Genomic DNA, 13,584 nt, shown 5'->3' with positions numbered 1-13,584 from the left:
ATGATAAGCAATAATTAATTTACAGCAGGGTTGATATCTTTCAATACCTTCTAAAAAGATGGATCTTCAGAAAGATGAGAAGAAAAATTCATCTAAAATATCCATCTTTTGAAAGATAAAAGATTCATCTTTCTGAAAGATTCATCTTAGGGAAGATGGAAAGATTTATCTTTCAAAAAGATGAATTTTTGAGAAGATGAAAAATCAATCTTCTGTGAAGATTCATCTTTCCAAAGATGGAAAGATTGTCTTTCGAAAGATGGGAAGATTCTGCTCCCTAAAAATATTTATGCAAATATGCAAATATTTAACTTCTTAAGTGAAAAAAAAATGTTGTCAACATTTTTCTTAAAATTATAATTAAAAGCTTGATTTTTACTACTGGTTTTTTGAAAAAAAAATATTATTCTATCGATTAATTATGTTTAGTACTTGTTATACTGTGTTTTTACCAGAAAGTTCGTCGATTTTATTTTGAACAATTTTTTGCAATTGGTAATTCCGCGGATGGTTGATTTCCCTTGAATGAATCTAAGACTCTGATTAACAAAAACTGTATATTTTTGTGGCATCATTCAACTGGTTTTATTTTCAAAGCTCATTATCTTTACGCTACTCTACTTTTCTATTTTGCTACTGTGTCCCGACAAAGCCTCAAAATGTGCCGATTTTACAAAAAGTTGAAAACTCCATACAAATATTGGAATTTTTGACAAATTTTTGCAAGATCCTATTTTATCTAGTTCTTTGAATAATAATACGCACTACGTCCCTAATATTATGTATAGAAATGTCTGTACTGGCAAATTTTCCACCAAAAAATTTTAAAATTAAAACATTTCCTGCATTGTTACATCTAATGTAACACATTTTTAGTCCAAATCAATCGAAAAAATCAATGAAATATCAAAATTTATTGTATTTTAGACACATAAACCAGCAGATATTGAAATATTTGCAAATTCTAAAAATAAATTCGAGACAAAATTTTCATTCTTAAACTTGGAATTCAAATATATTGGATAAGAAGATTAATCTTTCATCTTCTGAAAGATTCATCTTTCCGAAAGATAAATCTTTCCATCTTCCCTAAGATGAATCTTTCAGAAAGTTAAATCTTTCCATCTTCTCAAAGATGAATCTTTTAAAACAATAAATCTTACCATCTTTTCGAAGATGAATCTTTCAGAAGATGAATCTTTGAGAAGATAGATCTTTCAAAATTTAAATCTTTCCATCTTTGCAAAGGTCAAACTTTTAGAAAATCAAAGATATCTTTCATGAAAGATATCTTTGTATCAACCCTGATTTACAGTAATACGATTGCTAAATATACAATAAACTGAGATATCATATGCCATACAATTGATAAAGTTTTTTTTTATATATTCAGCACGAAAAAAACAGAACTTTTCATCGCTTAACTTCGGCTATAATATATTATTACATCAATTTCCAATTCTCATTTTTTTTTTTGCGACTCAAGTTAATACAATGTGATATTTAGTAAATAATAAGCCCGAGAAGCACATTCAATGGTTCTCAATCCCAGTCGAATATGATTTCTCGACGTCGGGACCGGAACCAGGAAGTTGCGAAAAAGTTCCGCCCGAGTTCCGAAAATCTTCCGGGACCGGAATTTTGGAAAAGCATACAGTTTAAAAGTCAATGTGTTTCAAAATCAGCTATCATGGGGTCGTCGGGGCAACTTGGCGTCCTACCGTCAATACGTCGACTTGACGTCTACTTACCGGTGCTGCTCGGAAACATGAATAACAACTACATATGGATAAGTTATGAGCCACTCTAATACTTTGTCAATTCAATTTGATGATCAGGAATAAGAAGTGCGATAAAACAAAAATTTGCTACACTGTAACAAAATAAAACTTTAAGTAATCATTCAGAAATCGAAAAACTATCTCGAGTGGCAATAATAGTGTCATAAAACACACCTCTCATTCCTACATTCATTTCGATATGGAGGTCGTATGTCCGCTCGGAAAACAATTAATTTTGGTTTGAGATAATAAAGCAAAATCATCAGAAAAAAGGGGTTGATGGATGGAAAGTAAGAGGAAATACATCTGAATGGGGTGTAAATAAGAGCGCATTTTATATCCACTATAGATCATCTGCATCCAAAAAAGCAGATCTGGAGTAGTGACTAAAGTCATGGGTTTGGAGTCAAATCCACCATTCTTCTCCATTTTAGGCAGAATTCATGAGTTTGCTGTCCAGGATTTTGTGAGAAAAGTAAGGTTGATGAGGTGTAGCCGTACCTCAAAATCTGTCTACGCCTCTAAGTTAGAGTGTCGACCAAGTTGTATTTTGGACGTTTCGATTGTTGCGAATTGGTGTCGATTGTTTTGCGATGCTAAATCAGTTTGGGATGATTTGTGACACACAAATTGTGGTTAGGTATATTGAAACGATGTCTCCTCGGTCAAGCTTTGTGAACTTAACGTCTTACTTTTAATATGGCATCGTAGTGAACACGTCGTGCTGTTCGAGATTATTACTAGAACTATAAATTTAAGCTGTAATAGCCACTAGCTATATCTCTTAATCTCAAAACTAAACAGTCAACCTGACAAAACTGTATATTCAGCACATCGTGTCATACCAGCTTCAAAAAAAAAAAAAATTCATCAAAAAGCAATCAAATAAGAATTACAAAAAGCTTTCAACCATTAAAGGTGGATAAAGAATTGTGACGGATAATAAAATTCAAACGACTGATATAAAAATATACACCCAAGGAGGTGGACATTAATGTTTCCACGACTGAGTTGATTTTAACATGCTGTTTTTTTTTTCACTGGTCAGCAAATGGATATTCCAATCTAAGCATGAAGCATTCCATAAAAACTGATTGTTTTTCATGTTAGGCTATTTCTATAATGCAGATGGTGGCTATTCAAAATATCATTTAAAATATGAAGCATGTCCAAGGGGATGAAACCTAAATCTCATAAGCATTCATCATAACAAAAGAGAAAATTAGACGTGCTTTATGACATTATTTATGTTCCATGCTTTAAACACTTGAATTAAGTATGTATTTACACACGCATGAGTATTATTATTATCATGACCATTTCATGACGGTTTGATAGTAAAAGCGTGCAGTTCTCATTATGCAGTAAAATATATATAATGTGAAAGATGGTAAGGAACGAGAGAAAAGAGTGATGAGGATGGCATGTGTGTGCGAAAAAAATGGTCATTTGTACATAAACTACTCTACTTTTTCCGACACTCAGAGCAGCATAAATCACAATGTATAGCATCATGTTGTGTATAGGCATATAAAGATGAGAATTTGTGGGCAGTGGGAGATATTCCGTAAATTATTATCAAAAAGAGAATGAGGGAAAGCTTTCGATATTATGGCCAAATGACCAAAAAAAGAGTGTGAGAATGAGAGTTAAAATAAAGTAGCAAGTAGCCACATAATATAGGATAAAATATGGGTAGGTACAATTTATGCTTTCAGATCAATTTAAAATAATATAAATGACTGAAACTTTATGGTTTTTAATGGCATATGAGGGCAACGTATCACAAGCTATTTTTATGGCAAAAGTTTTATTTTCCTTTAGCTTGAGTTTCGGTAAATCCATCCACGTGCTTTTATTCAATTTGGGTCTATAGTCGATAGATTATTTTGGTTTTGGGGATTGTTCATTAATGATTAGTAATTAGTGACAATCTGTGATTATTTAATGGGCTACGGGGTTTGATTCGAGGTTTTCTCTCTCTTCGCTTCACTTGATTGAACTACTAGTCACTAACTTCCATCACACAATCACTATCACTTCACACTTTCACTTCACACTGTCACTAAGCTGAAACAAACCATCTAAAACTCACTAATCAATCCAAACACAATGAACGAATTACAAGAAATTCTGTTGACATAGACAAAGACTAGGACACCAATATCTCACTCCAGGGACTTGCACAGTGTCAATTATGCTGCACAAATACTATCCTGCTTTCATATTTATTTACAGAACAAATTTCAATTGAAGTTCGCTGTACACTTGACCTTTGCAAATACTCAGCACAGTGTACGCTCCGGGAAAAATAAACGTTAGCTGTTCAGACCTTTAGTTGTAAAAAGGTTGTTGTTCGATTTAAGAGGAAGGATGGAGAATAAAGCTGTTTAGAGCTTTAAATCCATGCTGTGTGTTAAAGAAGATGCGAGGCTAATGACAGTTTGACGAGAGAGGCTTCGCCAGGCTAGATCTTCTGTGAAAGTTTCACTTAAAGATTTAGTGACATTTCTGTCTGTGACTTACAAAGAAAGTCTGCAAGCTTCAATTTAAATACAAACAATTCGGAAACTGAAAGGGCAAAGGATTATTAATGCCGAGTTTTGAACCCCAGCACTCATAGGTTGGTGAAGAGTAATAAAGTCACAAAGCTAGCAACTATTGAGTCACTTATTGTCTATTATCGCTGAACAGCTAGGTTGGAAGCTTCGATCGAAACCGCGCATAGTATACGGCTCATGTCAATTTCAACCAATTTTTCTCAAGGCACACGGTTTGCCCACCACTGATCTAAGTATTAAGTTATAAGTATAAAGTTCAACAGCATTTAATCTAACCTGTCACATTCAATTTTTCATATAATACTCACTCACAGAATTAAAAATTCAAGAAAAAATGCGCTCAGCAATGCTGCATGATTTTACTCTGCATCTCAACATCCAGCCATTGCACAATGTTATGGATTATTATGATTATTTTTATAGCTTCTGGCAAAAAAATAAAAATAAAAAAAATTTCTTCTCTACACTTATCGATATTGAACATAAGTCAACAACTATATGCAATTGAATCACGTTAATTATCGTTATTGCCCTCGTTTATCGCTCAATTTTCTTTATTCAATTCATTTCACTTTCCAAGAACTTTTTCAAACTACAATTTCTATAAACCATTTGCCATTAATTGCACTGCTATTTATTTTGTCGCGGTATGTTACACATTGGAAATGAATGAGACGATAAAGAAGAAGAAATGAGAATTGAGTCTGTGATGTGAATTAATTACCCATTAAAATGCTCTTGAACTTGACTACTTGTTATCTACTTGTTGTTACTGTTTCTTTATATTTTTTTCTTGCTTTACGAAATGGGATTTATAAGCTCGTCTGCTTGTCTCGTCTGACTCTTGCTGTTTCACTGAAATGAAAATGAACATTTGCATAATCATTTTTAGTTCCGATTTTCGAAAAATGGAAAGATATAATTGAAAGGTATGCAAATTTGTAGATTTAATCTGTGTGAATGGCATTAGATGGGCTTCTTTGAGAATTTATATAGATTAATTATGTTAGGAATAGAAGGTGCTTATGATTTTGACAACGGTGTGTGGATTTATTTCGTCGGCACATGGTAAAATGTTATCCACACTGTAGTTTAGTTCGCAATAGACTTAGCACTAAGTTGTCATCGTTTTAAATATGTTCATAAATTAAACTGCCCGATATGTTGTCGTTGACAACAGAGCTTGATAAGGGAGTTTTGGTCCGAGACCGAAGTGTCGTGATCTCGGCATCGAGAGCCCTAACTGCCAAATAAATAAGTATCCAAACTAACCTACCAGCACTGAGTAGTTAGGCTCCTGCTTAGTGTCATTGACATAATGACACGAATGTCATAATGACACAATAATCGAAAGCACGTATCAGCGCACTGATTGTTGCGCGATGATATCTGATTTCCAATCATATGATTGCAGCAACTGCATTGATTGCACTGCAAGCTTCACAACCCTTGCATTATCTCGAAACAATGTTGGAAATACGATATTGATTATCAATCCTATACCAAACAGAAACTTTTATTCTATCTCAATATTCTATTTTTTTTATTGTTGGTGTGACTTTTTCTTATTGATTTAAATCGAATTTTATGTATATTCTTTCTCCATCAATTTCCCATTCACAAAAAAAAGTAGAAAATAAAAATTTCCGTCTCTAATGAAGAATTTTCGGGATGCTTTTTCGTCTTCCTCTTTGCTAAATGAATTTGCATGAAATAAAAAACTTGACACAATAGGAAAGTCGATGAATTGATTTATGGTGCTGTATTGAAATTTATCTACATTTTCGTATTTTTCTAGCTTTGTATTATTATAGACTAAGCTTTTTTTTTTGTGCCTGTGTGCATTTGGGTATAAATATCTACAAAATATGAGGTTAGATATGGAGATTCTTTTTTTTCTGTGTACACAGCTTTTTTTCATTTATAGTACATTTGGATTTATCTATGTTTTTTAGGTATATGCTGCTGGCAATCAGAACTTTTTGTGGGTAATTTGGATAATTCACTCTACTGCACTTAAGACTGTTTTTTGGGCACAATAGTTTGATTAAATTGTATGAATTAAGGATATTTTATGTGTTTTTATGCCGTATGATTCTATATATACATTAAATGACTGTATTAGAAATTGAGTAGAAGTGGCACGGTGACGGAATGGTTTATTACTTCAGTACATAATTATAACACCGATCCAGCGATCAAGGGTTCGAGACTCAACATGGGAAAATTTTCAAATGTCCTTTTTTGTATGTAATGTAGTGTAATCGCGACTCACAGTCCTTCCTTTGATGGCTACAATGAGTAATGCCAGCAAATAAGTGGTTCCAAATCCCACTACAACCTGTAGGCTCAAGGTTTGAGCGCGAGATCTGGCGAAAAGCCATGAAACGCATACAAAAGTGCAGCTAAGGATTCCTAAGGTCTGAATATCTAATGCAAATGTATTGGAAACTGACGCAGCCCTATATCAACTAAATGAATCATTTCCTTATCTAAAATAGCTCACTTCAGAGTCTCTTGAGTCACAAACTTGAAGATTTTACGTCTGTAAACATTCATTTACGTAATTTTGTTGTACTTCTGACGTCGATTGATAAAAATTTTGTTGCTTTATCTCCTCGCTCATTTTTTATGCCTTTTCTCACGGCATATCTAACACGTAGTTATCAGTGATGTATTATAGGTGCCAATGATAAGCGTCTGGTATTTTTAGTCTAAATATTTTCTCAAAAATATATTCAGTAATTAGTAAACAGTGGAACAATTAGCATTTGGAGGGAGAATAAAAATGTCAACAGAAAGTAAGCGTGACTTAAAGTTGCAATATCAATCAAAATAATGAGCAATAAATTTTTAGATTCAACAGCAGTTCATACAAATCAACCAGCTATGGGATTTGTTGGTGCACCAGTCATCCCAGGATCTAATAATCCACCATATCCGCCAGGAAACAATTTATCCTATCCAACACCAAGTATGCCACCTTATCCAGTCAATAACAATCCAATGCCATCCACAAGTACCGCTCCATATCCAACATATCCACCGAATCATCAATATCCACCAAGTGCTCCTTATGCACCACATGTGTCGATACCACCTAATGTTCACACAACACAACCGACTGGAGGAAATACAGTAATCATACAAGAACAAAAGTTGTCGTCAGGTAATAGCTTTATATCAGTTTATATAGAACAAGAGAGTCAATGATTCTGATTGATTAGATTTGAGCTTCAAGGCTGTTTAATTATTGGCTATAAAGCAATTTGAGCACGTGATAATCATTAATTAATAACTTTTTAGATCCAGTAACACAGTACTGTCCAAACTGCAAGGAAGTAATTACCACAAATGTCAAATACAAATCTGGCAAGAGAACACATGCTGCTGCATTATTTCTATGCGCATTAGATCAAGATTGTTGTGCTTTATTACCATATTGTTGTGATGCTGCCAAAGATGCTCATCATAGTTGTCCAAAGTGTAGTCATTATTTTGGAAAATATGAACCGCGACTGTAAAAGGAACTCTAGATTTAGGTTTAAGTAAATTTAACGTAAAAGTTGGTAAAAACTACATGACTAAGAGGCTGTCAACCATTTTTGAGTCAAGGCACACTAAGTTGTACATCCTACACGACTTACTAATGTGCCGCGTTACGCAGGTTGCTCACCACTGATTGAAAGTGATATTGATAATTGCTGATAATTTGATAATAAATTTTGTAATTATGTAAAAGGCTCAATGACTTGAATTAATACCAAATGTTATCAATCAATTGCTGATAACTAATTAGTCCATAATTCAAAAGTCGTTGGTTATTGCTGATTGTGTGAGTGAGTCAAGTTGCACAAGTCAAGTTGATTCCAGCATTCTCTGAGGTGGACTTGAACATCGTTAGATGTGTGCATTATGTTGGATTTGGGGAACCTGATAAAGCACGATATGTATGGACTTGACATTTGGTTAGCTTCGGAGTCAGAATTCAGCTTTTATAATTCTTTGAGGACCCAGCAACTTACGAGAGTGAACAAATTGCCTGAATAGCACAAGTAGGTTAATCTATCCAAAAATCTGGCATTAAACTGGATTGACTCTAGTATGGTGTCTGATTTAAACTGAATACAGCACCAAATCAGATTCACGTCGATCTGGGCTAGATTTTTGATACATTATGTGTTGATTTGTGCCGTATTTAGATGCTAATTTGTCCAAGATTTGCTTAGTTATAAGGACGGATGCGACATTAGCAACAGATCTGACTATAACCACTCTGCTTTGTCATTTTGTTGACTTTAATGAGCAAGGATTCCCTAACAGCTCCTTAACGATTAAATTTTAATTGATTTTATATCGAATAATGGCATTTGTCGCATTGTGCTGCTCATGCTAGTGCTCATAATACCTATTTCCAATTAATTTAAAGGAATCAAAAGCTATTGTGTGATTTTTCACACTTTTCAGTACAAAAACACTAATCAATAATCTATAAACCAACTCATTCAACAACTGCAATAGCTTCATTCAATCCGTTATTCATCTAAATGCTGCAATTTGTGTCCAAAAAAGGTATATAAAATATTTAAATTAATCAAATTAACTGTTAAATGATTACAGTGTCAACTAATGAATGAAACAATTCAACATTTCGGTCATACGAATAATTTAATAAACCATTAATTGATAATTAATGTATTAAATGTATGAAATCGTGGTTGCAGTGACTGCATTGAGCATAAAAAGGCAGGCATAAAAAAAATATTGCAAAATGTCATTTCGGTTTGGTCCGGCGATAAAAATAAATTCTGTGAAATTTATTTGACTGTAAAAATTGAATTTATATCTTCAACAAAAATGCATTACGGGTTTTTTTTGTTGCATTGAATTTTGGTGACCGGCATACAGTTACGGCAAGTCTTTAATTTGAGTGGCAGAAGTTTCAATATTTGAACATGCAATGTGTATAGGCAATTTATTCTCTCAGATTTATAAAAATTAACAAGGAAAAACTTTTTAATGTGATTTACGGTACGAGACTTGAATGGCTGGTGGGATAAATGCTGTATACATACAATCTACATTTTCAGAACAATTGCACTGCATGAGGACTTTTTTTTTTGATATTCATTCACTCTCGTCACTCGTTAGTGGAAATATGATGAATTAAAAATCAGCTTTTCAAATTTATCGTCGTAGAAATTTTTGTATTCAATGCTTCATGCTGAATTCTTTTCATGACTTTTTTTTGTGTGTTGCGGTTTCGAAAGCTTAAATAGAATTTCATGAATTCTCATTGATTATGGCAGAGTTAAACGTTTAGTCATACGTAAATATTTGAAATGACTGTAAAGAATAAAGTCAATTAGTTCTGTGTATCCACGTAGATGGCTGTGGCAGTGGTAAATAGGCAGTCCACAAATATGATTGTGCTTCAATTTTTTGGCATTAATACTTCTTGAGCTCTTTTATTAACACTTCCTTTGGTATCTTTACTTACTTTTTTCAATGGCCATACAGATCTATTGTGATCCATGACATGATCTCCCATAGATTTCGCCTAAAATTGGCACCTTCGCTGGCTACCGCTTGCTAATTCCCAATTGTAAGTGCATTGTCGTCTTGATTGACAGCTCCTTTCTATGAGTTTTTTGGCCGTCATCGTGATCTTTTGCCTCATTTAGAATGTTTAGCACATTAGGCTTCCAAGTTTGTTGTTAACAAAAGAGCTTTAGAGTCGAGTTTTTAGAGCTCCAGGAGCCAACTTCATTTGTGTCACTCGGACATATCACCACAAAGCTTAAACAATTGTAGATATTAAAGTGAGTTACCAACCGATTAGCAATTTTTTTATTTACCAAATATTTCGATGAAGAACCATCAAATCTATCAAGTGTTATACATTTTTGGATAGGTAATTTAGTTTCCTATACTTTGTCAGGTAAATTTTTGGAAAATTTGCAAGTAAAATAGCCATTTTGGGTATGAAACGCATTTGACTTATGTTAAGTTTCAATATTTTTGTGATTTCTCAACAATGGAACTATGAGGAGCCTTGAAACTTTGCAAATATATTGCTTATACAAATGTCAATAATCTGTAAAAGTTTCAGAATTTTCCAATGAGCTTTTCACGACTTTTCCTAACCTGAAATTTTCACTATATAAGTTCAATTATTTTGAAAGCGAGGAATTATAAATTATAACTGTTTATGGTATTCCATTTCTTATAAGCTTTCCATTGATATATTACAATCAAGGATGAAGCATAGGAATAAAGAGAAATCAATGAAAAAGTTCAAAAATTTATGAAATTTTTGCAACTTTTCCGCCATCTTGAATTTTTCTTTGCCTTTTCTGGTTAAACTAATTAACTTTTTTGTAATATTCATACCTTTTTAGAATAGTATTTATTAGTACTATAAACTACTGGAAACCGCGTGGTTCTGAAATGAACACAACTAAAACTAGAAGAGCTCAAAGTTGTGATCAAATAAAATATTCATATGGCAAAAACTAAATGTTAGATTTTTGGAGTTTTAATGAAGAATATTTTGTGTTTTTGATTGAAATTGTGATAATATTGCATAATTCATCATTTTATTACATAAAAACATAAATAGAAGTCGAATTAAGAGTTTTTGAAAAATTTGATTTTGAAAATTTGGAATATTTCATATGACCATAACTTTGAGCTCTTCTAGTTTTAGTTGTGTTCATTTCAGAACCATTCGGTTTCCAGTAGTTTATAGTACTAATAAATACTATTCTAAAAAGGTATGAATATTACAAAAAAGTTAATTAGTTTAACCAGAAAAGGCAAAGAAAAATTCAAGATGGCGGAAAAGTTGCAAAAATTTCATAAATTTTTGAACTTTTTCATTGATTTCTCTTTATTCCTATGCTTCATCCTTGATTGTAATATATCAATGGAAAGCTTATAAGAAATGGAATACCATAAACAGTTATAATTTATAATTCCTCGCTTTCAAAATAATTGAACTTATATAGTGAAAATTTCAGGTTAGGAAAAGTCGTGAAAAGCTCATTGGAAAATTCTGAAACTTTTACAGATTATTGACATTTGTATAAGCAATATATTTGCAAAGTTTCAAGGCTCCTCATAGTTCCATTGTTGAGAAATCACAAAAATATTGAAACTTAACATAAGTCAAATGCGTTTCATACCCAAAATGGCTATTTTACTTGCAAATTTTCCAAAAATTTACCTGACAAAGTATAGGAAACTAAATTACCTATCCAAAAATGTATAACACTTGATAGATTTGATGGTTCTTCATCGAAATATTTGGTAAATAAAAAAATTGCTAATCGGTTGGTAACTCACTTTATGCACAAATACATTATAAGCCTAGCTGAATGACTCTAACTAAGCTAGATCTGCTGAAAATCTTCAAAATTCAATTTGCAATTCTGGGACAGTTCTAAAAGTTAAAAATTTGGTACTTAGCATATGAGATCATCATGATTACTACTCCGTGAATTTTATGATGTTAAAGAGAATGACCAAATGCTATATATTTAACTGCATATACTTTAAAGTAACAAAAGACCAATCAATAGAAATTGGAAACACAAAAAAGAATCAACAAAGGAACCCAAAATACATAGATTGACTTTACCTTTATTTTTCTTACCAAACGATGAATCAAGCAGTGATTTCTCTTTGACTTTACTAGAATTTCTCATTTTAATTGAATTCACTCTTACTCAGACTTAAATAATTCATTTCTCTTCTGCTTACTTCAACACAAAGTCAAACACAAACCACATAATTTGATTATAAATGCAAATGTGATTTATTCCTTCCTTTTACTTACATCTTTGATTTACTGTCGCATATTGGAGATGATGATTAATACATTTCTTCACTTTCTTTACCTTTTTGATCTTTTCTCACTGCCATTTCAATCAATATTACAATTTCATGTGGATAAGAAAGAGTGTCAGTTTGTGTAAGAATTGTGTACCTTACTTGTGTACTTATTTTGTTAGACATTGAAAGAGGTGAGGGATTGTTTATAAATGATGTCAATTATATTGATTGTTCATTGTCTGTTAGGAGAAGCTAAAAGGTCTGGAGCCGTACAATTGTTATGCAGTTAGGTGTCTCTGTGGAAAAATCGACAAGACGCTTGACTCAAATTTGGTGTGGAAGCTCCGAATGTCATTGGTTCGAATCCTATTATTCCCAAATTTGCTCTTTTTCTGAAGTTTAGATACTTCGACTGCCGAATGATCGGAGGACTAAACAAAATTCGAATTCTGAACCACGAATTATTAGGCAACAGGTTCAAAACTTGAAGTGAAGCACGAAAACTAGAAGCAAGGGCTTATAGATTACCTGGGGAATAGAATATGGATAGAACGGACATAAAAGCACAATATTATGTCAATTCTAGATTGAAACGAGAGCTAAAACTTGCTCTAAAACTTAATAGACCTTGCGACTTACATCACAGAGTGAAATCCGAACTTCTCCATTTATTACCGTAGCCACTGACTGTAAGCTTCATGATTATTAAGATTAACACAAAAGGACAAGTAGTCGTCTTGTCAAGTCACAATTCCAAAGTAATGTCAATCAAATATTGAACTAATAAACTGCCAAGTCAAGCCAATAAGAAATTCTAAAAAGAACTCCCATAACTTGTATAACATCATTTCTAAACGACCAGTAAGTGCACTGTAAAATTTACATTTTATGACTTTCTCATTTGTCCTTTCAAACAGGTTTTAGTGACTATCAATTGTTCTTTAAATAAATTATCATCCATGAGTTCTGAAAATGAATAAATAACAAGTGAAACAAAAGACAGTAAACAAGTTCAGTCTCACAATTTTCATCTATTTATGCTTTATTTATTTACGGAAGTAACATTGACAGACACAAGATAAAAAAAGAGAAGCAAATTGAAAAGAAAAGTGAAACAACATTCCTTGAATTTTAATCTACCTGCACTCATTAAGACAAAAACAGTAATTCTTATAGTTAGATATAAAAATTGCCTGGTAAGTGCATGACTAGTAAGCTAAGTAAGTCATATGTTTTTTTCATGTATAATGTGTGTTTTATTGTCTGTTTACAGATAATGTGACAAATGTACTTTTTAAAAATATAATCTTTCTCTTTTTTCACTCTGATTCTCACTTTGCTTGCTTTATGTCTGTTGTTTGATTCTCTTTTTTGTACAATTCACACTGTTTGTTGTTGTTCTCACT

General features: G+C 32.6%; 1 protein-coding gene across 1 annotated transcript; it reads left to right on the top strand.

Annotated features, from left to right (window-relative positions):
* The first annotated feature begins 6,459 nt into the window (after positions 1–6,459).
* On the top strand, positions 6,460–8,077 carry LOC139093689 (lipopolysaccharide-induced tumor necrosis factor-alpha factor homolog). Its single transcript, XM_070644489.1, has 3 exons — positions 6,460–7,143; positions 7,200–7,511; positions 7,649–8,077. The coding sequence occupies exons 1-3, from the start codon at positions 7,131–7,133 to the stop codon at positions 7,864–7,866; spliced, it is 543 nt and encodes a 180-aa protein (XP_070500590.1). The 5' UTR covers positions 6,460–7,130; the 3' UTR covers positions 7,867–8,077.
* Positions 8,078–13,584: the final 5,507 nt, after the last annotated feature.

This window comes from Chironomus tepperi, unplaced genomic scaffold (genome assembly GCF_022539635.2).
Source record: "Chironomus tepperi strain 1889 unplaced genomic scaffold, CSIRO-AGI_Ctep_v1 contig_337, whole genome shotgun sequence".
Classification (NCBI taxonomy): Eukaryota; Metazoa; Arthropoda; class Insecta; order Diptera; family Chironomidae; genus Chironomus; species Chironomus tepperi.
This window is presented reverse-complemented; position numbering and strand designations above follow the sequence as displayed.